At 43.6% G+C, this 26,968-nt stretch overlaps 1 protein-coding gene across 4 annotated transcripts in view; it reads left to right on the top strand.

Moving 5' to 3' along the window:
- The first annotated feature begins 628 nt into the window (after positions 1–628).
- The window catches only part of rfx2 (regulatory factor X, 2 (influences HLA class II expression)), a 32,468-nt gene continuing 6,128 nt past the window's right edge, over positions 629–26,968 (top strand). For 2 of the 4 annotated variants that reach the window (XM_026147934.2, XM_080291704.1), the window contains exons 1-13: positions 629–814; positions 10,372–10,480; positions 11,431–11,520; positions 13,569–13,651; positions 14,730–15,000; positions 16,070–16,144; positions 16,923–17,104; positions 17,283–17,402; positions 19,065–19,186; positions 19,761–19,879; positions 22,760–22,872; positions 23,059–23,210; positions 25,131–25,228. In XM_026147934.2, the coding sequence (XP_026003719.1) occupies positions 10,373–10,480; positions 11,431–11,520; positions 13,569–13,651; positions 14,730–15,000; positions 16,070–16,144; positions 16,923–17,104; positions 17,283–17,402; positions 19,065–19,186; positions 19,761–19,879; positions 22,760–22,872; positions 23,059–23,210; positions 25,131–25,228 (1,533 nt within the window). In that variant the 5' untranslated portion in view covers positions 629–814; position 10,372. The remainder of the gene's footprint in view (positions 815–10,371; positions 10,481–11,430; positions 11,521–13,568; positions 13,652–14,729; positions 15,001–16,069; positions 16,145–16,922; positions 17,105–17,282; positions 17,403–19,064; positions 19,187–19,760; positions 19,880–22,759; positions 22,873–23,058; positions 23,211–25,130; positions 25,229–26,968) is intronic. The other 2 variants (XM_026147937.2, XM_080291703.1) reach the window with 2 other exon arrangements.

The raw sequence follows: 26,968 nt of genomic DNA, 5'->3' as shown, positions 1-26,968 counted from the left end.
ATGGCCAATCCAGCTATGGTCGTGCCATCAGTTAACCCGTCCCCAGGGTTGCCGACCCCTGTTGTAAACCTGCCATTTCACTCTTTCTTCTATTCTTCTGTTACGAATCACCCCTGACACTCATCTCCACCCACTCCACCCAGCCTGTATTCTCTGTCCGTTGTTTTTGGATGGTTGACCCCAGGTATTTCATTTCATCCACCTTCACTCTACTCCAGCGTCACCATTACAACAGCCCTGAATGAGCTGAAACACAGTCAGTGTAACAGTGTGGAAAGGTTCCCACTTCGTAACACTTCTGTTTGATCCTGTTATTTTCAGAAACTCTTTTTTAAAATTACAAATCTTATAAAAGGTTAAAAAGTATAGCAAAAAAATAGTTTGGGAATATAAGCAGAAAATTAAATTAATTACATTTTGAAGCATTTAATGTATTTTTATTTCATTTTTGTAATTAATTTATTGACTCCTTTTTCACCCTTATTTTATACCACGGCATCTTCGGTCTTCCATACTTGTCCACCTCCTGAGCCAAGACCACCTCCCAGTGGTTCAATATGAATTTACAGCTTTATTTAACTGGGCGGAACACGTCTCTTTGGCCCCTCCCTTGGATAGTGAGGGCCCTGACGTAGGCTTTTGAGGGTAGCAACAGTTGCCTCGAGACCCCGTCGCGCTATAGTGACTGTAGCCGTGGAGACAGTTACTTACCAACGGGCGCAACACTCAGCAACAGCGGCTGCAGCATCTGGAAGTCACCGAGCGAGAGGGAGAGAGTGGAAAGAGAGAGGGCACAACTTTTCTCAAGGCAAAGGTGACTATACGTTTGTAGAATTTAGAAACTAAATGAATCCTAAGTTCGAGGTCGAACGTGTTAGCAGGGGTCTGGATTATTTACAACACAACTTTCCCTTCTTTTGTGGTATCCGCCCCAAGTTGAGAACGGTTTTCCACTCTTCATTTGACTGACATTTACCAGTTGCAGGCGACAGCCTTTAGCCCGGGATCCGTTCCTTTTATCCTACTTAATTTGTTTTACACTCTGCCTTTAACATTATACTCCGTGTCATCGTTACTTCAACTCCAAATCGATTCAGCATCACTTTACACTTGTTGCTACGTTGTACCGTGTGCTGCGAGGTTTGAACGCACTTCCAGCTCAGTATCAGCGGGATGGATGGTGAAGCTACCGCTCAAAGCTACAGCTAATGCTAATTTGGACGACCAGCAGCCATGAGTGCAAGTTCTCTCGTTAGTTCGTGTGGCGTTGTTGACGGCGGCTGTGTGTTGTTCGCCACAGCACGGGCAAACTTCGTCGTTCCCAGAATCGGATTCAAGCAGGTGGAAAGGCTAGCTAGCTAGCCTTTAGCACGAGCGGCAGTTATGTTATGTTGCTCTAACCGTAACCAACGTCCGCTGCGTGCATCTTCTCACCGTGACAACTTTTATTTCTTCCGGGAGCTTGGCAGCTCTTTCGTAGCACTTTTCACTCGCAAGTTTTCTCTTAAAAGCAATGAAAAATATCGAACATTTAACCACTGATCAACTTCTGCCGGCGGGGTTACTACACCAAATTCTGACGCTTCCCCTGGTTTTTCCCACTACTAAATCACGTCATGAATCAAACTCTGTGACCTCTGATACCAAAATATAACTTCAGTAGAAAAAGTTGTGATGTTTGAGAAATGGCTTGAATAAGGGGGTATATTACAGCTAGGTGGTGCTATGATGGTTCTTTTATGTAGCTGTCTTGGATGAGAAACTAAGCGTTGAATTTGCTGTTTTCTGCGTGCTTTTAAAGCAGTGCATGCGATATACCGCTATGCATTTTATAATGACTAGATTTATGTAGTCGACCTATTCCCCACTCTTAAATTTGGAGTACACCCCCCCCCCGTTTTGACAATGCCTTATTTACTGATCAGATTCAGAAGCACATTGTGTGCTAATGGCCAAGGTGTTCCTAGTGCCACTGCCTCTTTGTTCAAGCAGAAGGTCTCGCTAGGGTTGCTGTTTGATCCCTCTGCAGAGCCGAAGGTGCATATCAATCTGTGCTGTAGCATTTAAAGGAAACAAAGGAAGCAAGAGATTTTCAGTAGTTTTAGATTGTGTCTGTAACTGGTTTTCCAGGTCTTTGCACACCAAAGATGTCCCCCCGCTTTTGGGATTGTGTTTCTTCCTGTCCCACGAGGTACATTAATTCTAACGAACTGTCTTTTCCGAGACAGTTGTCAGGTGCTCGGTCATTTGTAGTGTTTGCTATTGAAGCATCAGGAAGCATCTTTGCACCATGAAAATTTCACTAATTGATGCCCTCTTTGCAATGATCCATAAACTTGGCAACACACACACAAAATCCTTGGATGAAGAATTCATTTTGGAAAGTTGAGCTGAATGATTGAGTGACTAACCAATATCTTGTTTCTTTAGGTCAAAAAGAGGTATGTTAAAGTATAATGTTCATGAACCACGTGTGCATGAACTTGTTTCGGACTGTGTGTCAGAGAGGGAAGCTTATGTTTGATTGGTCAGACAACTTCCCACAACTACAACGAAAATAAATAAATGACTGCGCTGAAACCGTGCGTGTCCCCCCCAATTGAGCATGACACTGTTATGTTTACATGGCAACTTGATATACAAATACACCCAAGTCGTGGAAAGAAAGGGGTTGGAGCATGCCGGGGGAGGGGGGTGAAGTGTTATTCTTTTAAAAGTCAGTGTTTTTAATCGGGTTATTTTCATCCCCCTCTTTGTGGTAGGAGTGCATAGCTTCAGCCTACAGAGGCAGGTCAGCAAAGAGAATTAAAGTGGAGAGCAGCTGGGGGTTAGAGAGCTATTTGGGAATTGTTTACTGCACAGCTTGTAAAGTGTGGAAATTATTAATTAGCATGTTGCTTTAATTTCTGATGTAGTTTACTTTGCCATCTGTCTTTATCCTGAATTTCAGTGACCACACTTGGCTTTATTGACATTGCCTTCACCCTGAGATCGCTAACCGTAAGTGTTACATTGGGGTGTGATTTAGAGATATTAATGTTTCTTTTTTAGGCTTTCCTTCGTCTCTCATAGCCTTAATTTAAGCCATGTCCGGACTTGCGTGTATGATTTATTTATTTTTTTGCAGTGTCCACTGTTGCCTGTGTGCCATTTTGAGTGTTTGTAGTACAGTTCAGCTATCAATAGGACAGCTGCAGTGGTCTCTTGAGCAGGGGGGTGACCTGACACAGCTTTAAGTCACATGTTCTTTCTCTCCCTGTGTATGTGGTGTGTGCGTGTGCTTGCTCATGCTGTATTTAGCCCATCTTAATGAGGCCCCAATGCTGCCCCAGGGAGGAGTTCTCAATCCAATAGCTAGCTTCAGATACAGACACTGACCCGACCACTACTGTGAGTTTTGCTGGTGCTGTTTACAGTTGATCGTATTCCTGCAGACTTACATTTACCTCCCAGTGTGATAAGTGAACTGTTTGGCTTTCGAAACCTATCACTGTCTGATTTTTTTTCCCCCCTGTTTTTAACACCACTTTTAATGGCTTGTCCCATAACTGCAGTCAAAAGCATGTCAGGATATCACAGAGCGAAGCAGAAGAACTAAGAAACAAATGCCTCGCGGGGCTTGTTAAGTGGAAATTAATAGTGCCATTTGTACACATGAAATGTTTTAATTTCATAAGCGCCATAATTCATTTATTTGTTAAGGGCTTTTCATTTTAACTGATGTGCTGCCATTACTGTTTTATAAGATTTGTTGATAGGGAAAATTGTTTTAAGTATCCTCTTGACTTGCATCAAGTCTTCCAGCTGTAAAGATGTTGGAAATCAGTGGAGACTTGTGCTGCTAGGATACGAAGAAACAAATCCCACACTGAAAAATGCTGCCACTGATTGGCCCTCGTGTGGTGACAGCAAGTTGAAACTCGTTGTGAAATGAAATGTTTTTCTGTGTGTGTGTGTGTGTGTGTGTGTGTGTGTGTGTGTGTGTGTGTGTGTGTGTGTGTGTGTGTGTGTGTGTGTGTGTGTCATCAGCGGCATTCTTAGCATTCCACCTGTTTGTATCGTAGCTACAACACTGGTAATTAAATTTCCTGCCGCAAACAGCAGACAAGGCAGTCACATTTGCATTACAAAGACTGCCCCCCCACCTTCCTTTGAGTCAGAATAGTAGCAGACCCCCCCCCCCCATTCACTCCCCACTTTTCCTGTTTTTTTTTTTTGGTTTTTTTAGTGCTAATTTGTTAAGGGATATTTATTTGAATAAAAGAGAACATGTTCTGTTAGTGCAAACCTGCTACAAAGTAACAACCAGAACCAAGACTAACGGTAGTCTTTTTGATTGAGAGGCCTTCAAACAGTATTTTTAGGCAGAAATGCTTTTTAGAAGCATTTACATGATAAGATTTAATGGGCAACGATTGCAGAGCATTCATTGGTGGAAGCATTCTTGATTCTGTTAAGTGGTAGATGTTTTTTTACAGTGCGATCTCATTATTTATCTTAGAAGACCCTTTTCTACTCTTTATCTTAAATGGAGAGCAAATGTTAGTCTTGGATTTTTCAGTGCTGGTGGTATCGTGTTTTCTGACAGAAGAGCGCTGCAGATTGTAAGGTAGGGCAGCAGGCCTAGCAGTGTGTTAGTTTGACTGTTTGTTCTGTGTTTACCATACAATTTAAGTAAGTTGTCCAGTGTTGATGGACAAGCAGTTTAAATTAATTTACATTGAAATCATTTAATTATATTGGTATGTGGCAACTGTACCGTTACAAAACTGATTATTATCTGTAACCAGTAGTCTGGCACAAACTGTTGCATGCAAAGTACACCTGTCTACATATGCTGTATGTATAGTACTTATACCAAAGAGCTGACAAATGAAAGGAAAAACCCTTAGCGTGAGGGGCTTCGGTGGCTTTATTTTGTTGTTGTGTGTGGAAGTAACCCGGCACAGGTTGGTTTCACTCCACCTCTGAGTCACTGTGAGTCAATACAAAGCTGTTCTGAGTGATCACCTTTATCCTGTGATGAAACATTTTTGTCCTGTGGGGGAGTGTTCTCCACCAGGATAACAATGACCCTATTCGTAGGACACTAAGAGTCACTGAATGGTGAGTATAGAAAATATAGTGAATGAAATGACCACCTCAATCTGCCGATCTCTGCCCAGATTAAACCTGGGGCATTCTGGAGCCGTTTGGAAGACTGGCGAAACAGGTCACGACCTGGAGAATCGAGGGCCAAAGTGCACTGAAATTGTTCTTGTTTGTTTGCCATGTGTTAGTCATGTGTAGATGTGTAGAAGGCAAAGGATGCGTTAAACACTTAAATCTGTGTTTTGATGGCAAGCACTCAGCCTGGTGTAGTATTCACTACATAAACAACAGACACTTGGATCTGTCTCAGATTTAAAGCATTAACTGATGACTCATTATTTCGTATCAAGTAGTGCCCCGCGTACATACAGTACGATGATTCTTGGTGTCAGATCTCTATGGCGCAAACGCTTGCCAAGAAGGTAGACTGCTCAAGTGAAACATGAGGCTTATCTCAGGTTCATCGGTCAAGATTGAGAAAGCTTGCTGCCAGCACCTGAGGTAATCTTCAGAGAATGTGCTTCCCTGAAGGAAAAAAAGGAAGTGCACGGGTTTGAAACACACCTGTTATAACAGAATACCTAAAACCAGATTTGTGTATTTTAGTGTAGCTACAGAGAAGGTGAAAATCCACGACCAACTTAAGCATTAGGATATGTCACCTTTTTCCAGTTCCTCCTTAAAAAACCAGAACTGAAAACATGAATCGATTTTTGTAGTGTATCTATAGATTTTTAATATTGCATCTCAATGACAAAATGGCATTATAATAAAAAAAGCTTCTAAAATACAGCTGTAGCTTCTCATGTTTTCTATAATTTGACAAAATGAAAGCATTTTGCAGGCCTGACAGGAGGATGTGATTTAAGTCTTGCTGTTACATGAGTGAAACTGGTATTATTGAAGATTCTACTCTGTAGTCATTAGCCTCCTTTGCTCTTAAGCAGCCAGGTGACTCGAGTAAACTTCCCTTCTTTGTGTTATCGGTGTGGCAGCCTTGAAACACATTAGCTAAATTCTCTCGAAGGAAAGAGGCGCCCACACACGAGAGGGTACTCTGATTACATTTCCCAGTTGTGACTGTCTCGCTCCGCTTCCCTGTCTTGTGTTGCTTTCTTTCAGTTGAACTTTTGTTGAAAATGTGCCATTTTCAGATCCTCAGCCTTAATCTTCAGATGTTAAATGGCAAGGATAAAAGGCTCGGGCGGGGGCATGGAAATCTGGAAAGGGTTAGAAGAGGTATGGCGTCGGGGAGGAAGTTGTGAGTGTAATGCATAGGCGAACACACACAGTCTCCATGGCAACAGTTTGATCTTTCTCTCTGTGGCTGTCATGCCTGCAGCACACATGGTGACGGAGTGGACAGGTTGCACTGATGACCAGAGGCGGGGAGGTGCGAGCTAGGGAGGGGAGGAGTGTGCTTGCATCAGAGATAGTGGCCGGTGCCTCCTTTTTTCTTTTCCTTCCCTCTCTCACTCGGTCTCTCGTTCTCTTTCGCCCACCCGCCCCCTCCCAGCTCTCCCTAAACTCTGCCATCTGCAGACCCCAAGAGCTGCTTTGATTGGATTAGCCATGAATTAATGAGACAGGCTTGAAGAACAGCCTCTGTTGTGGAAATCTCTTATCATATCTTAATTCGCTCTTTGTGCGAGCGCGTGTGCCTGTGTGATCTTATAAGTTCTTTTAATGAAATCAAAGAAAAGCTCAATGCTTTCTTTTTCAAAGCCACAGATTGTAATGAATTTGCTTGAAATGATGTCGCTGACTAAATGAGTCCCCAAATTGGGGGAGTGTATGTTAAAAGCCCTGAGAGAGACCTGTTGCTCATTCTGGAGAGATGTAGAGAGGTAATGCAGGGTTGTACAAATATCCTCCGTTTCAAACACAACAAGTGTTACTTATGCTGTATTTTCTCTTCCACCGAGTTGGAAAAAGTTTTGCTCGGTTCAAGCTGTTTACTGTCATCTGCCTGGACAAAGACTGAGCGTGGTTTGGATGTGTTGTTTTTGGGTGCCATGAGTGTAAAGCTAACCCTGACGAATGGACTCCTGTCTCCTCGACGGCCTAAACATGCCCTCCTCCTTTTGACCACCGAGTGTTTTCAGAAAACAGCACTTTGTCATGTCGCAGTCAACCTAATCCTAACCAGCATAAAGTCTGTACATTTTTCTATGACTGCAGCACAGAAATAACTCTGCCTCCATGTCCCCTGCCGTCTGAAATTAATAGCATACACACTATTTATTGTTGTAAGTTTCTACTTAGCGTGAGATAGAAGGATCAGGTGGGGGATGGCATTGTTTGGTTTGGGAAGTATTCTGTTGGTTGCGTAGCAACAGGCTCCTGGAAACGGGAGTGGACGGTGTTGCCACTAGCAACCGTTGTTGCTCTGCAAACAATGTGGGCCAGTGCAAACATGAGCCAAGACTGCGGGCTCCTGCTTTTAATTGAACATCTGTATGTGTTTTTCTCTGATTGAGCCCTGTGTAAGTTAGATCTGTCACTGACAGATGTTTAAATTTTGTTGGCAATATAGGCCTGATTATTAATGACAGTTTGGGAGGCCTCCAGGGTTCCTAACATGTGACTTTTGTTATTTCTGTATAGCTTTTAAAACTCTGGTATCTCCTGAAAGCAGGGATTCTTTGTGTAATGTTGTAAAGTGCTTATCTGGGCTTTGCTTGAAATAAACCAGGCTTGCAGACCTGACATGAAAACAGACTTTTTGTGTGAAGTTGTCTCTGAGTAGGAGGCATAAAGATCTGACCGTAGCCCATCATAAGTAGTGGGTTTGCAGCAGCGAGCTGGCCCTCCTGCTGGGCTCTACCTTTGTGCCTTTCAGAGCTGCTGGTGGGGATTTTGTGTGGCTTTTAACCTTCTTCGAACGCTAAACAGACTCCTCTGAGCCACAGACTTTCTCCTTTCCCACCAACTCAGTGATTTTTTTTTCTTTTTAATTTTTAAAAAAAATATTTGAGCGCAGTTTACCTTATCTAATTTAAGTCAGCACCTTCATAGACAAAAACACGCAGGTCAATGATCCTTTTCTTGTTTTGCTCACCACCTTGCTGTGCCGTCCACTCATTAATGGCATAAAGAAGCTCCTGAGGTTTGTCTTGCTTCCCGTTGGTGCTCTTTAATAATAGATTCTTGTCATTTGTTCACATTTGGTCCTTTTACATGTTTCAAATATTTTAAAGGACAATGTCTCTGTCTGAGTCAGAAGCATGCCCCCAAAAGAAAGACTCATACAACACTTAGGATTAGGTTGGTGTTTCAGTTGTGATTGACACACATCAGGAATTTCAACATAGGCCTCCTACGCTTAGTCTGTTAGTCATGTAAGCAGAACACTGTCTTTGCCTCTGGCACACATGGAAGTTGTCACTAGTGGCACACCCATATCTGTTATCATAAAGGTATTCTATCCCCCAAACTCTACATGTTGCCAAGTTACATTCGGTGTCCAAAACCTGAGAAGTAACAGTTAAAAAGTCTATTTTTGTTTATGATGGATTTTTGTGTTTGTTTTCTGGGGTTTTTGTGTGTTATTAATAAGTGTTGCATCTTAAACAAAGTTATGTTTCCTTCATGGTTTTTAAAAGTGCATTAAAATAGCTTACAGAGTGAAAGAACCGTAAGCTCTAAATGCTGTAATTAACATTTGATCAAGTACTTATGAGGGACAGTGCCAGGCGTTGTGCGATACAGTCCTTAGCTGGTCTGCTGGAGATTTACTGTTTCTAGTTATCATTTTGTAGTGAAGCATTTATCCTTATGGTCTGTGTTTTTAATGTCACGGCTTTGCGTGGTGGAGATTGTGTATCTGTGATATTCATGTTTTTTTTAGTTAAATGTATTTGTTCCTCGTTGCCATCAACAGTGTCACTGATCCAGGTTTTTGCTCTCGCGTTGCTAGTTTTTCCAAATGTTTTTTTTCTTTGGCACGTCCACAGAAAAGTTCAAGTTTGGTTTTGAAATTTGTGTTTAATCTCTAAGGCACACTTACAACCCCTTAGTTACTAGTCGAAGTCTTTTGACTTACCTGAAAGTTAAGCGTTGAGAAAGCCAAGACACGTGTGTGGCTGCACTAATGACTCAGTGTGCAGATTACTGCAGACAGAGTGGTTTTTGTCAGGTCTCTTCAAGTGAATTAAAATAACGTTGTTGCGCACGCTGTGTGTTATGACTAATCGCAGCATGTCTAGAGCAGGTTGTGTCTTGCGGCCCTTGGCTATAACACTCTATCTGAACACTACCTACTTGTTCCCCTACTGACTTTTCCTGCTACCCCACATTTTCTGCCTTTAAATTAAAGCCTGCTCTTCAGTTCAGCCCCCCCGTATCTCCCTCTCCTTTATTCAAATCATCCTCCCCCTACTCTCTTTGTGGTTGTACTCGAAAGTTCCTGTGCAGAAGCTTTATAAGGGGGCTAAAATAGGAGTGAACATGAAGGCGTGGGGGTGGGAGTCAGGGTGAGTTTGTGGGGAGGGAGCTGAGGGGGGGCACAGATTCCTCACCATAGCAACCGACAAACGTTTACAAAGCATTGAGGAATTTCCTCATATCAGCTGGATTATTGGAGCCCTCAGAGATCAGCTCTTGCTTGAAACAAACACTGGATATCATCAGGACCCTGGCAGGGGCTCGAACCCCACTGCTATTTTCATCTTTTCCCCCCATCATTTTTCTCTTTTGGGGCTTTTTTTTTACCCCCCCCTCCCATTCTTCTCTTGTCCCTGCCTTGTTGCTCCCGCTCTTGCTCTGTCCTTTTTTTTTTTTTTTTTTTTTTTAAAGAGAGCCTTTGTGTCACTCCATTTTTAGCTCCCCTTTGCTATGCTGTGCACATTGTCACCCAGTCGAAAGCAGAGTAGTGGCAATGGGTTTGGTCCCCACGAAGCACTTCAGTCCTGTTGGTAACTTCAACTCCTCTACTGTAATTTTTCCTCCTGGGTCTCCTCTGTCAGCAGGACGATGTGTGTCAGTAATACTGTTGGCCTATTGATCTTGTCTTTGATTAAAACTAAAGGTGGGCAGCCTCTAGGGTTCTGAGTGCTGTAGTGACTCAGCTTGATTTGGTAAAGCTAGAAACCCCCCCCCCCCCCCCCGGGTGGCTCCACAAGAGTAGGGATGGGATGTAAGAGTGTTTATTTACTAAGGTGCTCATATTATATTCTTTCAAAGTTCTTTTTTTAAATTTTACCTGGAAGGGTATTTCTTCAGTCTGGTAGAAAATGACTTCTGGTGATGTCTTTTCTGATTCTCCTTAATGCTTCCCAGCATGCAGAACTCCGAGGGAGGGTCAGAAACCACGACCAGCGTGGCAGCGCTGCGGACGTCATCATCAGCCCAGGCTCCGGTGGTACAGCCTGTCCCAGCCTCTCAGCAGGTAGGATAATATATCTACCCTGCTGCTACTGTGATGATAGGACAAAGTCTGTCATGACTTAACTGTTCCGTGCCATCTCTTTCCAAATGTTAAGTATAAGGGAGAAGTTATTTTGGAAACCAGGCCAAGCCAGGAGCTAACGTTACATGGAATGCCAATGGAAATATAGCATAGAAGATCCCTTTTATAACTTCTGATTGGGTGTGCAGCGCAGAGAGCTGCAGCAGGCAGACCTGTCTGCTCGCGCACACGGTTACACTGCCCATGAAAAATCACACACTCAGACAAATAACTTGCTCTAACTGGTGCACAGAAAGGAGGAGTTTAGTGCTCTAAATGCTATTTTAACTTAAGTGCTTTAAGCTCATTTCATCAGGAATTGTATGACAAAAATCTGATGAGGACTGGCACGGTTTGTCTCTTGACTGAGACTACAGCGACGTCCTGCTTTGCCCACGTATTATTTCTAAAAGCCCACCCTAACACAGCAGGTTAAACCCTGCCCTGTCCAGCAGCACCGGCAATAAATAAGAATGTATTTTTAAATTGTGGTTCCAATTTGTAACTTGTCAGCAAATAAAGCCGCTACCGTCCACTCTGCCAACAGATGCCTCTCGTATCAATTTACATTATTAGCTTCTGCCATGAGTTCTCTCTGTCTTGCCAGACCAGTACATCAAATTTGCTAATGTTTCGAGGCTGCAGATAAATGAGAATTATCAGCGCAAGCGCAAATGACAGTCGAAATTTCTGTCGTGTTGTTTTTATGTCTGTCTATTGCTATCGTTGCTACTTTATATTCAAAACCTGTATTAAAAAGAGATGTAAACCTGACATTTATAGATGAAGATGTTTGTTATTGTGTTGACTGTTGCATGTTTAGAATAATGCGTTTGTATGAATTTTAAATGCCCATCTATGTAATTCAGTTATGTCTCGTATTCACACAGAGAGTGCTGGTTCAAGCCACAGGCTCAGCTCAGAAGGGAGGACAAGTACAGCAGCTTTCAGTACCCAGGGCTCAACAGGTCCCTCAGCAGGTACACAGTACTGTACTTACTTGTACTGTGCTCTGACATTATGTACACCGCTTGACTTGACGGCTGAAGACCTGTGGAGTCTTACAATAAAGTAGGAAGAAGATTACATTTTAAATGACTCGCACATCCAGAATACCAGACTGGTAACGCGACCGTGTCCCCTGTTTGACCACGGCTTAGTTTTGTCGTTTACAAATACTAGTTATTCGTCAGGTCCTGTTCAGGTGACAGTTTATGTTTATAATAATGAAATTTAGTCCGAAGAGCTTCAGCTTTGGTCTTCAGTTAACAAACTAGGAAGTACACAACCAAATTGGTAACAGATCCACCTTTGTGTATTTAAACGCTCTCTAGCATGGCAGCCCGTTTTTTGTTTTTAAGCACATTTCTCCTCTTGCTGTGCTCCTCATGGGTGTGTGAAAGTTTCTTTCTCTGGCTGAGCCTGGTCCACTGGCTGTATACATGAATAACATGTGTATACCTATAAAATGTCTCTTGGCGGCTTTTAAAATGAAAATGTTATTTTAAACTGTTATTTGTCCTGCTGGATAAAAGAACAAGTTTTGAATGTGTGTGTGTGGTGATGACAGTGTTTTTCTTGGCTTTTCTGTTGCCTATGTATGCTTACATTGTGCTTACGTGTAGCTCTGGATCCTAGACTATAATGTGATTTGTCCATTGGTCATCTGATCGCAAATAGGACTCTTCATCTTTATCATTCAGTGCATCATTCATTAGCACTCAAAACCTCAGGGTCACTTAGAAATGTTCTCATTCTTGGAAGAAAAGTTTCTTAATTTACGTGACTTTAAAATTAGAAGCATTGTAAATGGGATGTAATCAGTAATTAGTTTTTTGTTTTAAACTATGTCTGTCTAATTTTCTGCAGCTGTGTCTCCTGTGTTCCACTGTACAGAGTGAGCTCTAATGCAAAAAACCTTATTAATCTTTAGATTAGAATTTCAAATTTGTTTGAGTTGAGATGAAAATCTTTGTGCTGGCTTTCGAGAAAGTGAAGTAGGAGGCTGTAGTGGACATCTGGCCAAGAAGACAAGTATCAGAGTCTCTAGTTAAAGAAATGGGCAAACTGCAGGTCCTCGACTGACAGCTTCATTAAACGAAACCCACAAAACAGCCTTCACACTGTCAACAGAGGGAAGGCGACATTTAGAGCAGAGTCAGAGAGGAAAAGCAATATATGAAAGGACAAGATTAAGATGGGCATAAGAACATGCCGGACAGAAAATTGGAAAAATGCTTGATGTGCTTGGCCCAAAGATTTTCTACATCTGTGAGATGTAGAATAAACGAAAAGATGATGGAGCGCGGCTTACCATCTGTCAAGAGTGGTGGAGTGCTTTGGTAGAGGTAAAGTGGGAGATTTGCACAAGATAAACAAAGACTTGAAGGAGGAACGCTATCATTCCATTTTGCAACATCGTGGCTCACTCTGTGCGAAACCACATGTGCGATATGTCTTCATTGGTTCGAGCTGAAATCCGCTCGTACTGTTTCACCGAATGCAAAGTGTATGTTTTAATCTACTCTGTCTGTATGCCTGCAACAGCTGTCAGCGGCACGGTGCTTTTTGTGAATATGTCTTGAATGCCTTGAGGGAATTTCCACAAATTTGGCACAAGTCTTTACTCCACGAAGAACTGATTTGATTTTAGCAGTCAGGTATCAATGTCACTGTGATTTAATTTTCTTCCATTCTTGCAAAAGCGATAGGATCACCTTTAGTTTCTGGCACAGACGTTCACTTAAACTCAAGGATGGAACTGATTAAAAATTGGTAGTCAAAGGTCATTTAATGCTCTTCAGTTCATGCAGTTTACTATGTGTGTGTGGACAGACATGGATGTAAGTTGTGTTGATGCATTCTCCCATGGGTTTGTGGGAGACTGCATCAATGAGAGAATTATGCCGTTATCTTATTTTTTCCTGTTGCCCACTTGATTGCAGCTGGTTCTGATAAATAAATAAGAAATCTTCTCAGGCCTGTTTCCACTGATCGCTGCTTTCATTGTACTGTAATCTCCATGTAGGTGCAGCAGGTGCAGCATGTCTACCCGTCACAGGTCCAGTATGTTGGAGACAGTGGAGATGCGGTTTATACCAATGGAACAATGTGAGTCGTGCTGCATTTTTTTCCAAATGGGGAATAAAAATTTTTAAAAAAAAAAAATGCAGACAAAGATTTATTGTGAAACTGAAACACATTTACTACAATGACTCTGTCAGTGAAAGAACCCGGAGGACTGCTTTCTAACTCACACAGACACAGCGCTGCACGTATTTGGCTCCATCTCAAACGTGGAGTCATCTTGGATTATGGGGGGGGGGGCTGGATAAAAGGATAAAAGGAATAAGACAAATAATTCAATTCAATTCAATTTTATTTATATAGCGCCAAATCACAACATAAGTCATCTCAAGGCGCTTCATAGATACAGAGAAAAAAACCCAACAATCATATGACCCCCTATGAGCAGCACTTTGGCAACAGTGGGAAGGAAAAACTCCCTTTTAACAGGAAGAAACCTCCAGCAGAACCAGGCTCAGGGAGGGGCGGCCATCTGCTGCGACCGGTTGGGGTGAGAGAAGGAAGACAGGATAAAGACATGCTGCGGAAGAGAGACAGAGGTTAATAACAGATATGATTCAATGCAGAGAGGTCTATTAATACATAGTGAGTAAGAAAGGTGACTGGAAAGGAAAAACTCAATGCATCATGGGAATCCCCCGGCAGCCTACGTCTATTGCAGCATAACTAAGGGAGGATTCAGGGTCACCTGGTCCAGCCCTAACTATATGCTTTAGCAAAAAGGAAAGTTTGAAGCCTAATCTTGAAAGTAGAGATAGTGTCTGTCTCCTGAATCCAAACTGGAAGCTGGTTCCACAGAAGAGGGGCCTGAAAAATACAAATAATTGTCCAGACTACTTTATAACAAATATCTCTCAGATCAAAGTGCCATTAAAGGTAACTGATGCCTAAACGACTTTTATCCCACACTTTGATATTTAATGACTCTAGCAAAGCGAAATATTTGCACGACCTCGGTAATTTTTGCCGATGTCAACACAATTATGTAGTATATTAACAATACTGTTGTTGTTGTTGTTTCCCCGTGCGTTTGCATAAAGATTCCTCTTTGCAGGCAGAGCTGAAAATCAAATGTTCTTTAATTTCTGTGGCCTCTCTGCAGCCGAACAGCCTACTCCTACAACCCCGAGGCACAGTTGTACGGGCAAAGCAGTGGCGGGCCCTACTTTGACTCTCAGGCCGGTGGAGGTCATGTTACCACGGTGGTCTCCTCTGCCAGCGGCGGCGTGCCCACTCATGGCATGGTAGGCATCACCATGGACGTGGGCAGCAGCCACATCATCTCCAGCGGCAGCACCTACCTGATCCACGGCGGAAATATGGAGGGAAGCCGCAACCACATATCGCACTCGTCGCGTTCCTCCTCGGCTATGGTGAGCAACAGCCATCCCGCTGTGCTGTTATTCTGGTGCACGTTTACCAACTCGAACAGGATTAATAACAAAGCAAAAATGAATACTTAATGACTGAAAGAGTCTGGGGGGGGGTCTAAATAATAGTTTTGGTAGGTTTCATCACTACCTGAGATAGACTGTGTCCTAACTCACCACCCAGTTTCCCAGGAACCTGCAGCCTGAGTCGGGGCCTCCTAGCTCTGTAGTAACGTACAGAGTGGTGCAGGCCAGTGAGCCCGCAGAACCGGGACATTGGCTTAAATAATTCAGCACTGCCTTGTTTCAGAGGTTTTCACAGGCACTTGAGCGCCCTACGAAACAAAGCAACCCTTGGGGCTCATTACCATTTGGCCAAGAGCCCTCGGGAGCCTTGGACCGCTGCCCGTTTCTTTTTCCTTTTATTCTGTCTCCAGTTTGGCTGCACTACCAAGTCTTTTTTGACTTGATTTTTCTTCTACAGCTCAACAGAATGTCCCTGGTTTTGTCGTTCACTTTGCCCGCCAGTTGGACTCCATTATTTTTCGTTGTCTAGTGAGAGACTAATATGTCAGCGTATTTTTCTACACTGACGGTTTTGCTTAAGTCGTAGTCACAGCTTACTCTGTCTGCCATTTAGCTCTTCAAATATTTTTCAGCTACATCGTTTGATAAACTGCGGGGTGGTAGGCATTGTTGACCTGTTGCTGAAAACCTTAAGCTGACCTGCGACCCCTGTTTGTGGTTCCTATTTGCATACATTAGAGTGTCTGACTGCAAACCTTCACTGAGCAGCTTAACCCTATGAGTCCCTTGATTTGCATGCTTTTGTCAGCCAGTAATAGATTTGGCTACAACACTGACTGATTTTAATAGAAATGCAGAGATCTGGCTGCTCGCTAACAGTCTTATTACCTTTATCTTTTTGTGTGTGTGTTTGTTTTTTTTCTTCATATACCCCTGCTTATTTCTGTTCCCTTTTTCTGTCTCTCAATCTCTTCTTGCCTCCTCCCCCTTCTGTGTCCACTTCTTTCTTTTTTTTCTCTTTTTTGCATGCTTCTTCTTTCTTTAGCTTGAAATGGCGATTGAAAACCTCCAAAAGTCTGAAGGAATTGCAAGTCACAAAAGCAGCCTGCTCAACAGCCATGTAAGTCAACCAGGAACTTTCTTTGAAAAGGACGTGAGGGGGAAAAAAAGGAAAGAAAGCCGTGGCTGAATCTGTGGGCTGTGTGCTCTTCGTGTGCTGAGATGAACGCACTGCTACTTAATCTGCTTCTGCACTGTCTCAATGACACGCACACTTAATGTTCTTTATCTGAACTTGCATTTGCTATCACTCTTTCCTCAGTTATGTATCTTGTACATGTGCATTAATGCTCTGCGTCTGCATGTACTTAAGTCGACTGATGTTTCCAAATATTTCTGTTATTTTCACTTCTAAGTACAGCGAGACACACACTCAGATTTTATTACAGTGCAGCTTTCGTCCTGCCCGTCAGGTGTAATAAGGCTTAAGAATGAGATTCACATAATATCTCTGGGTAGGTTTTTATCTGCATGAGGACATTTGTGGTGTAGATTCCTTCACTCTTAACATAATTTTTTTTTTTTTGCTATATTGTTTGCATAAATTTACTTTGATGTATTTTATTGGATTGCATATTGCAAATCATAATTTTGCTGATTATTTCTTCAGTTTCAGCCATTCTCCTTAGTTACTGTTCGTCATGCTGTAGTCGCTTATGTTCTCTGAAGAATACAGTTAGACGGGGGGGGGGCTGCAGTGGTGTCTCTGGTATTTATATCACTAAACTAAAACAGGCTACCGTGTGCGTGTTGTCTGTTTTGTGACGTGTCTTCACCAGGTGACTATAGCGCTAATTTTTATTTTTATTTTTTGTGACTTGTCTTCTGTGTATTTTTAGCTGCAATGGCTTCTGGACAACTACGAGACAGCGGAGGGAGTTAGCCTGCCCCGGTCCTCCCTCTATAACCACTACTTGCGGCACTGTCAGGAGCAGAAACTGGACCCAGTTAACGCAGCCTCCTTCGGCAAACTCATCCGTTCAGTCTTTATGGGCCTGAGGACCCGCCGCCTCGGCACCAGGTAGGAAGAGGTTGTTGCAGATGCTGATGACGGTAATCACATGACCATTATAGATTTGATGATGCTTAATGCTTATAGGCACTGGTAACCTGCTGATGGACCGGGCTAATGATAGTGATTACACTGATGGCAAGGCTTCTCATGACTGGTTTCTGGCTTTTCTCACTCTATCCACCAGAGGCAACTCTAAGTATCATTACTACGGCATCCGGGTGAAGCCAGACTCGCCGCTCAACCGACTGCAGGAGGACACCCAGTACATGGCCATGAGGCAGCAGCCAGTCCACCAGAAACAGAGGTCAGGTTTTTCTCCCTGTCTGCCTGCTGTAGCGTCCTTTCTTTACATCTCTGTGGCTCTGTGATGACTTTTACTAGTTTCTGAATAAACCTTCACTGACATCAGTCCTGTGACAGTTGGCTATGTTCATTTCCCTTTTGCTTAACCAAAAACAAGAACAGCGCTGCTGCTAGTGTGTGCATAATGCACCGTGTGTCCTGGAAACCCATGAGCCTCTTTTAGTGAAACTCACTCAGGAATAAACTCTTTAATGCCGCACATAATAGATCACTGCACGTCTTGGTTATCTGACACACCCACTGAACTTAGAAAACATATTTCAAAAACAAAAATGTCATTGCCGCTGTTATCAAGTGGTGGAAGGAACACTTCGAGGACCTCCTAAATGCTGCTGTCGTGTCTTGTGTAGAGGAAGCAGAGACTGGGGACGACGCACTGAGGCAGCTAAACAACTACAGGGCCACTGGGGTGGATGAGGGTCGCCCTGAGTTCCTGAAGGCTTTGGATGTTGTCGGGGTGTCTTGGTTGACACGCCTCTATAATGTTGTGTGAAGATCAGGATTGGCAGACCGGGGTGGTGGTTCCCATCTTTAACAAGGGGATAGGAGGGTGGTCTTCAGCATTAGGGGGATCACACTCCTCAGCCTTCCTGGGAAAGTCTATGCCAGGATGCTGGAAAGAAGAGTCCGTCCAGTAGCTGAACACCGACTACAGAAGGAACAATGTAGTTTTTGTCCTGGTCGCAGAACGCTGGACTAACTATTTTTACACTTGAGGGTGCGTGGGAGTTTAGTCTACATGTGCTTTGTGGACTTGGAGAATGCATTCGACCGTGTCCCTCGGAGTGTCCTGTGGGAGGTGCTTCGGGAGCATGGGTTGCCAGGCCTGTTGCTATGAGCCATTCGATCCTTATAAAACTGTTGCCAGAGCTTGGTCCGTATAGCCGGGAATACGTCGGACTCGTTTCCGGTGGGTGTTGGACTCTGCCTGGCCTGCCCTTTGTCACAGGCTGCAGGGTTGTGAAGGCTGTACCGGTCCGTCGTGGTGAAGAGAGAGCTGAGTGTAAAAGCGAAGCTCTCGATTTACGTCCCTACCCTCACCTGTGGTCACGAGCTGTGGGTAGTGACCAAAAGAACGAGATTGTGGATACAAGCGGCAGAAATGGGCTTTCTGTGAAGGGTGACTGGCCTCTCACTTACAGATAGGGTGACAAGTTTGGCCACCTGGGAGGAGCTCACACTAGTGCTGCTACTCCTCCACATTGAAAGGAGCCAGGTTGGCTCCAGGGATGGCTCATGGGTGCCTCCTGCGCGAAGTGTTCCGGGAGGAGGCCCCAGGGCAGACCCTGGAGAGATTATATCTCTCATCTGGCCTGGGAACGCCTTGGTGTTCCCCTTGACAAGCTGGTGGAGATGGCCAAGTAGAGGAAGGTCGGGGCTTCTCTGCATAGGCTGCTGCCCCCACAACCTGGCGCTGGATAAATGGAAGAGAATGGATGGATAGTTGCCGCTTAAATCAGAAATAAACCCGCATAAATCAGTCTCGGTTTTGTACCGAATGCGATGTGTGCGTGTGCTCCTCAGTGTCCGATTCTTTCATTGTGCTTCCCCAGACCTTCAAAAATCACTAATGTACACGTTCCACCCTCTTGTGTCTACACAGGTTCAAGCCTCTGCAGAAGGTGGACAGCATGTCTGACAGTCTGTGTGGGAGCTCGCAGCACTGCAGCAGCACTCCAGAGCAGTCTGTGGCTGCTCAGAGCCAACACCACCAGCAGTACATAGGTAAGCACAGGCGCTCCCACTGAAACTGCTTAAGGTGGTTTAACTCTTATCTTCTCTTTCCAGATACAGTCTTTAATGCTAGCACTAGCTATTTTTATTTCACTAGCTGGGTCCACGTCCTCATTTTAGGTTTGACAGCGTTTTAGTAGGTAAAGGTGATGCTTGGACATGAATTGAGCTGCGGTTTGGGGACTGGTGACAGTCTAGCAGATCCCCATGCACTAAATAGAAATTAAGTTAAAGAATTGAGAACAAGGAGGGAGGGAGGGTCACGTAAACGAGAATGAACAGCTTGCAGAACTGAGGGAACCTATATAGATGACAACCGGAAAGAGCGTGTTTGGAGGCGTGGTCCCGCTCCTGAAATTCCGATACATAATCTCCAATAACAATACGTCATAGCTTCGTCTTCGCTTTATTAGAACATAGATTTTAAACTTGGGTGATAAATGTCAGACACTGTGACGCAGACCATATGAGCTGCACGTATCCATAAAGCAGTTGATGTCATATGTGTCATTACTCCTTGTTGCTGTGTGAGTGAAATGAGTGACGCCTGTCTACATTTATGCAGATATGTCTCACAGCCTGCCTCCGTTTCCAACTCCTGACTTGGGCACCCAGCCTCTGCCTGAGCGCATCAACATGAATGATATTAAGAAGTTGCAGACGCTCTACAGAGACCACTGCGAGGTGGGTCACAGTGAAGCCGTATTCTTTTCTGGATTTGTCTTACACGTGAACCTTTGTTCTTCAGTTTTGTAGCATCCCATTCCCAGTTACAGTACACTCTGCCCTCGCCTCGCCGCTTCAATTTCTCACATAGTTAAATGTTAAACAAACAATGAAAACCTTGTTATATATAAATACTGTACTGTAACTGAAATGGAAAAAAAACATGACTTTTCATCTATTACTTCTTTATCAGTAGGAAAAACTGTAAAACTCGTGGAAATATAGTTAAAAGTGCAAAATTTGTCCTCCTTCACTTTTATCATAGCTGTCCAGCGGGCCAATTTTGGCCCCCGGGCTTTATGTTTGACACCTCTCCACCAGAGTGTTCTGCACTTTACTTTCAGTGGATTAAGTGCCATGTTTGTGACACCTTCAGAGATCTGTGAATATACATAACAGACAGCGATGATGAATTTTTAATAAGCAGATGCATTTTGACAGTGAAAAAAGGTGTGTGTGTGTGTGTGTGTGTGTGTGTGTGGGGGGGGTCTTTCATCTGCAGAAACAATTAATGCGTCCTGTGTAGTTTTGGTTTTAATCGTGTTATTTTGGTCTTTTGCACATCAAACACATGAACAACACATTTGAGTGGAGCCTATTACTGCACTGTTATAAATTCCAGCTTTGATATTTATTACCTGCTAAACAGGATGAAGCTGAAACAATGGAAGCCTGCAGTTTAATTAGTGGCATTATAAGCTGTAATGACTCATTCTTATGTCACAAACTCTTACGCATCAGTCAGCAGTTGAGTGTGAGATATCATATCAGCGAGCAGTGAGTTTCCTGCTGTTCGTTTTGAGTCGATCCCACAAACCTCCTGCCTTCATAAATAGCGATCACCTCGTCAGACTGACACCCATGTCAGCCCTCTGCTCCGAGGTCAGGCGTCGCCCGGCTGCGGTGACCTGGTGTTGCTTTCGAGAATAAGAATCAATTCGACACCACTGACATTTAAATATCATTTAACTGATGTGCAGAGAAAGAGGAGGAAGACAGAGAGGTGCGACGGGAACCTTACGGGGTGAAATTTAGCGTCGCCCTCAGCAACCTGTATCGAACCACATTGCAGAAGAGCAGAAATAATTCTGGACATTAAAGCGTGGGTCTTTACAGACAGGCGAGCGGCTGTGATTAAAAGCAGCAAAGCTTTGGCTTTATCGTATTATCCCTGCCCTCCCCTTGTCCAGCCTCACCACGCTCCCTTTGTTCCAGCCGTCTTTTCATCTCCGTGCAGCTTTCAAGACATGCCAATTAACCTTTCAGTGCACTGGGTGGACATCTTGGTGTCTTTGTGGTGGCCTCCCCTTGGGCCTTTGTGCAGCCTTGTCGGCGGACAGGCACACGGGCTCCTGGCTTTGGCAGCCGGCACATTTCTGTCAGTCTCGCTGCCTCTGCGTCTTTAATGTTCAAGCACTCGACATTTTATCCTGTTTTGTTATTTAAAAAAAAAAAAAAAAAAAAGTGTGTGTGTGTGTGTGTGTGTGTGTGTGTGTGTGAGAGAGAGAACACTGACCTATTAACACATTAGCCAAGGGTTTTACTGATATCATTTAATGTTACAACACAAATAATGATTATTTTAGCTAAAAATAATATTTTACTCTAAAGTGTAAAGAGTCTCTTTTCAAGTGGGCTGTAAAGTATCCAGTGTGGGGCATGTATTTATTAATGTCATGGTAACAGCCAAATATCCAGGCGTCAGCCAAGCCTTTGGATGAACGTTTGAGAATAAATGATTAGTTTTCAGTAAACCTTGCAGGGTAATAAATCACAGGATCTTTTTGTGCGAGTGCACAGAAACAAGCAGTTAAGATTCAGGAAGCTCCACCGGAGGCCTGCTTGTCTGTCTGAGCTCTGCACATGAACACGTTGTTTTTTTTGTTTTTTTTCTCCTATACTTTAAATGTTTTTTATATTTGTGTGTGTGTGTGTGTGTGTGTGTGTGGGGGGGGGGGGGGGTGGCACATAAAACTGGACGCAAAAAGCTCCTGTTTAAGAGGGGATGGGAAATTCTCCTTTTTGTTTTGGAGCTCTGTGTTTGACCTGTTGCTGGGGGCAACTGTAAACATGGTTGCCATGGCGATGGCTGGAGAGGAAGCAAAAACATATCATGTGATTTGAGCCTACGCTGCTGTGTAACAAGATCCAGCAGCAAGTGCGTGTCCTGCCAGATAGAGAAAGCAGAGAATTTCACAGTGCAAATCAAACTTTTCAGTTCAGCAGAGGCTCGGCGTGGACAGTTTCAGATTGTCAGGTTGACCTTTTGCTTCAGGTGGAGTCCAGACTCTCACCTCCTCTGACCTGATGAACGGCCCCAAAAAATCTGCGCAGCGCTGGATTCGAGGGGGCGGGGGGTTATGTGCTGACTCTAGTTATAGAAGCGGCAAATCATTTTAGGTTTGAACCCTGCCACTGCTTCCTTTGTGCTCGAGTGTTCACTTGTATGCAGCATGCTCTCCTTTCAAAGGGGTTTCTGAACAGGAAAAAGGAAGTCACATGGGTTAGCGCAGGTCACTAAAAGTAGGCAGATGGAAGCATAAATCTATGTGAAATAAAATGCAAAAAGCATAAAACGACCCGTCTAGATGAAGCCCGAGCGTGGCCTTTAAGATTCTGCTGGTGATTAATGTGCAGGGAGCTGTGTTTGAGCTGGCTCATTGTCTAACCAGGAGGACCTGCAGTGAGAGAGAGGCAGCCCGCCTGGCTGTAGAAACTTTGTTGTGTGTCTGGTTGCCATGGTTCAGCTCTGTGTGTTTTGTCCCCTTCTTCCTCCCTCTCTTTTTCCCTCCTCTGTTCCCTCCCCCTCAATTCCCTCCCCTGCTTCCCCTCCTGCAGGCTACTTTGGATGTGGTGATGAACCTCCAGTTCCACTACATTGAGAAACTCTGGCAGACGTTTTGGTATTCAACACCGCCACCTAGTGATGGAAGCACAACCCTTCCCAGCAGGTCAGAAAGAAAAAGGGGGAAAAAGGCTTCAGTGTTTGACGCCAGGGCATTAAATGACCCTGTGATGTCATGTCTGTGATTACTGCTTTTTCACTTGAATTACGAGCAACAGTTTTATTTGTGAGGCGGACGTTATTTTTAAAAGTGTGTGTGTGTGTGTGTGTGTGTGTGTGTGTGTGTGTGTAGTGATGATGAACCGGAAGGTGTGATTCCCACAGAGAAGCTGGTGGCTCTGTGTAAATATGAGCCTGTCAGGCTGTGGATGAGGAGCTGCGATCACATCCTCTACCAGGCCCTGGTGGAGATCCTGATCCCCGACGTGCTGCGACCTGTTCCCAGTCAGTACTGCTGAGGATTTCATTCAAATGATTTAAAAAAAAAAATTAAACAAGTAAAGCAATATATTGAGAGTTAAGACTGATGAGTGACAACAGGATGAATTTAGGACCAGGGGCTCGCTGTGTTGACGTACATGCTGACACATTAGAGGCATGTGTTTATTCTGTAAAGTTTTTGAGACCATCGGGCCCTCTGTGGTCACGCTGATAAACCATTCATTGCTATCTGGCTCTGTCCCCAGGTGCTTTAAACAGGGGGTTATTCAACCTCTGCTGAAAAAGCCTAACCTGGATCCAACACTTCAGTCAAGCTACAGGCCCATCTCAAAACTTCCTTTTATCTCAAAAATCCTAGAAAAAGTTGTTTGGCTACAAGTAAAGAAAGCGCTGGAGAAGCATAACATTCTTGATAAATTTCAATCGGGTTTCAGAAAATTACACTCTACAGAAACAGCTCTGCTGAAAGTCACAAATGACCTCTTGATGGCTGCAGACAGGGGTGATTGCTCAGTCCTGGTTCTTCTGGACCTTAGCTCAGCTTTTGATACCGTTGACCATCAGATCTTAATCGATCGCTTAAACTGCACGGTAGGGATATCAGGATCTGTTCTAAAGTGGTTCACCTCATTTCTGGAAGATAGGACGCTTTTAGTTTCAGTGGGAAACTTCCAATCAGACGTGGCTAAGCTTCTATGTGGAGTTCCACAAGGTTCGGTTCTAAGCCCCCTATTATTTTCACTATATATTCTTCCCTTAGGCCGGATCATTAGCGGTTTCAAAAATATTTCCTATCATTTATATGCGGACGACATCCAATTATACATTTCTTTTAAATCCTGGGAATTAGACAAGCTATCCACTCTTATGGACTGTCTTAAGGAAATCAATCTTTGGATGACAAACAATTTTCTGCAGTTGAACGCAGACAAGACCGAGTGCTTAATCCTAGCCCCGGAGAATATCAAGCCACAGATTAGTCAACATCTGGGTGCTTTTTCATCGTCGATAAAAGCCACTGCCCGGAATCTTGGGATAATTTTCGACCAATCTTTGTCCTTTGATGTCCATGTTAAATCCGTGACCCGCTCTTGCTTTTTTCACTTAAGAAATATTGCCAAACTCAGGACTATTGTCTCCACAACCGAACTGGAGATGCTTGTCCACGCCTTTATCTCCTCCCGGCTGGATTATTGTAATGCACTCTTTTCCTGCGTATCTAAGGCCTCACTAAATCGGCTCCAAGCGGTTCAGAATGCTGCAGCAAGGCTTTTGACCCATAGCAATAAATTTTCCCATATCACTCCTATACTAAAATCCCTGCATTGGCTTCCGGTTGAGTATAGATATAAGTTCAAAATCCTCACCTTTACGTTTATGTCTCTACAAGGTGGGGCCCCCATCTATATCTCGGAGCTTCTCCAGCCCTATTCTCCAAAGCGAACTCTTAGATCCACTGATAGCGGTCGTCTATCTATCCCACGGACTCGTCTGAAAACAAAGGGGGATCACGCATTTCAAACCCTGGCTCCTATACTGTGGAATGGTTTACCCCCCCCACTACGCACCATCGACACGATGGCTTCTTTCAAAAAACAGCTTAAAACTCATCTGTTTAGACAGGCATTTGGGAAATGTTAATGCGTAACATGTTGTTTTATTTTATATTTATATTGTACTATTGCTTTTTTGATATGCTTTTATACTTTCTTTATGTTGCTACATTGTTTGTTTGACATGTTTTCTTGTGAAGCACTTTGTAACAGCGTTTTGTCTTAAAAAAGTGCTATATAAATAAATTTTACTTACTTACTTACTTACTTACATTTCTTTGTTTTCAGCGTACGGCGTTTACACTCTCGCTGAAAGGCTTTCTGCAGAGTGGGGACAGTAATGATAATCCAGGCTGCTCTCTTTCTTCAGGCACTCTCACTCAGGCCATCCGTAACTTTGCCAAGAGTCTGGAGGGCTGGCTGACTAATGCCATGACCAGCTTTCCACAAGAGATCATCCGCACTAAGGTATCAGCAGAAGTCTTTTTCAGATTGTCTGCATGCATGCACATGATTTATGTGAGCTATAAAACCCAGCAACTCTCCAAGTAGGCTTTTAAAATCATATTTCCACAAATGTTCAGCTGTGAACTTTTCAAACTCTCGTGTGATCAGTGTTTCATTCAACACTACAGTGATCTGTTTTTTATGAATGCACCTGCCCACTACCTACAGAGGTTGGATACAGTCTACTATTGTGCTTTATGTGTTATTACTGGCTGTGAAAGTCATGTACATCACTGTTCTTTATACGCTGCTGCTAAATGTCCATCTGTGTATCACTGCATGGTGATATGACCTTAAAAGTTTACCCAAAAATTCTTTTCTGAAGATTTCTTCAGTGAATTATCAGAAAACTGTGGAATCTTGTTTATCCATCCATCCATCCACTTATTGGACACTGGGTTGTGGGGGCAGCAGCCCTCCCTCTCCTCCACCTTATCTGGGGGTAACACAGAGGCTTTCCATATAATCTCTCCCGTGTTTTCTGGGTCTACCCCGAGGCCCGAGGTATCACGTGGCGGAAACAGCTGCCCGAGCTGCCCATTAAGCATCCTCGTCAGATGCCCAAACCACCTCAGCTGTCTCCGTGTGATGTAGGTGACCAAGATGGCGAACGCAGCTACAGCCAGATTGGCGTCTCAGAATAGGCTGTGTGATTAATTTTAAGTCGAATATATTTTGCCTGAAACAAAACACAAACAAACAAAAAGGAAAAAATGGCAAAGATGAGAAAAATTGAAGAAGATTTGGAGGAAATTAAGCTGTCGCTTAACAGACGTCGAAAGAATAGTTAAGCAACGAGGAATGTTAACGACTTTAATGCACCAAATCAAAGCATTAAAAAGCTTGATTATGGAAAAGGATAAAACAATCCAGCTCTTAGGAAGGAGAGTGGAGGAACAGCATGCACGACTGGAGGACGTGATTATTACCGGTTTGGAAACCAAACACAGGAGCTATGCAAGAGTTACTGAGACTCAAACATTAGAGCGTCAGGTAGTGGAGTTTTTGCGAGTAAAAAAACTTCCCCTGCATAGCAACAACATCGCGGCGTGTTACACCCTCCCCAGAAAGAATGCCAGGACACCTCGAGCAATCGTAGTAAAATTTGTGAATCGAAAACACAAAATTGAACTACTGAGGCAGTCCGGACAACTGAAAGGGAGTGGAGTATATGTGAATGAACATCTCACAAAAAAGAACACCGATATTGCCAGACAAGCCCGTATCATGCGTAAAGAAAAGAAAATCCAAGCAACATGGACGAGAAATTGCAAAGTGATGATAAAGCTCAACGGAACACCAGAAGAAGCCAAGGTTGTAATGATCAGGGATCTTCATGATCAGGACAACTACGGGGGATGATTGCACTGCTGCGGTCGGACGGCAGAAGGTCTGTGATGTGTTTGCTAACAACTAGCCGAACTTATTCAATGAAAGATGCTATTTCCGACTGTCGGAGGGGGAAAATGGCAAAGTATGAGACAGTAGACTGGAAGAGTATTAGTGTGAAGCTGCAGGTGGATATGGAACTGGGATGGGAACTGGGCAGAGACGAGATATCGATCTGAGCCGCAGTTATTTATGGATCAGAAAGAACTGTATAGGTATGAGTGGTTTCTCAAAATATGTGGTGAAATACTTGTATGGATGTTAATGAGTATTTCATAAGGATAACAGACATTTAAAGAATACTCAATCACA

This window comes from Astatotilapia calliptera, chromosome 17, assembly GCF_964374335.1.
Source record: "Astatotilapia calliptera chromosome 17, fAstCal68.1, whole genome shotgun sequence".
Classification (NCBI taxonomy): Eukaryota; Metazoa; Chordata; class Actinopteri; order Cichliformes; family Cichlidae; genus Astatotilapia; species Astatotilapia calliptera.
The sequence above is the reverse complement of the archived record's forward strand: the minus strand, read 5'-3'. Positions and strand labels throughout refer to the sequence as shown.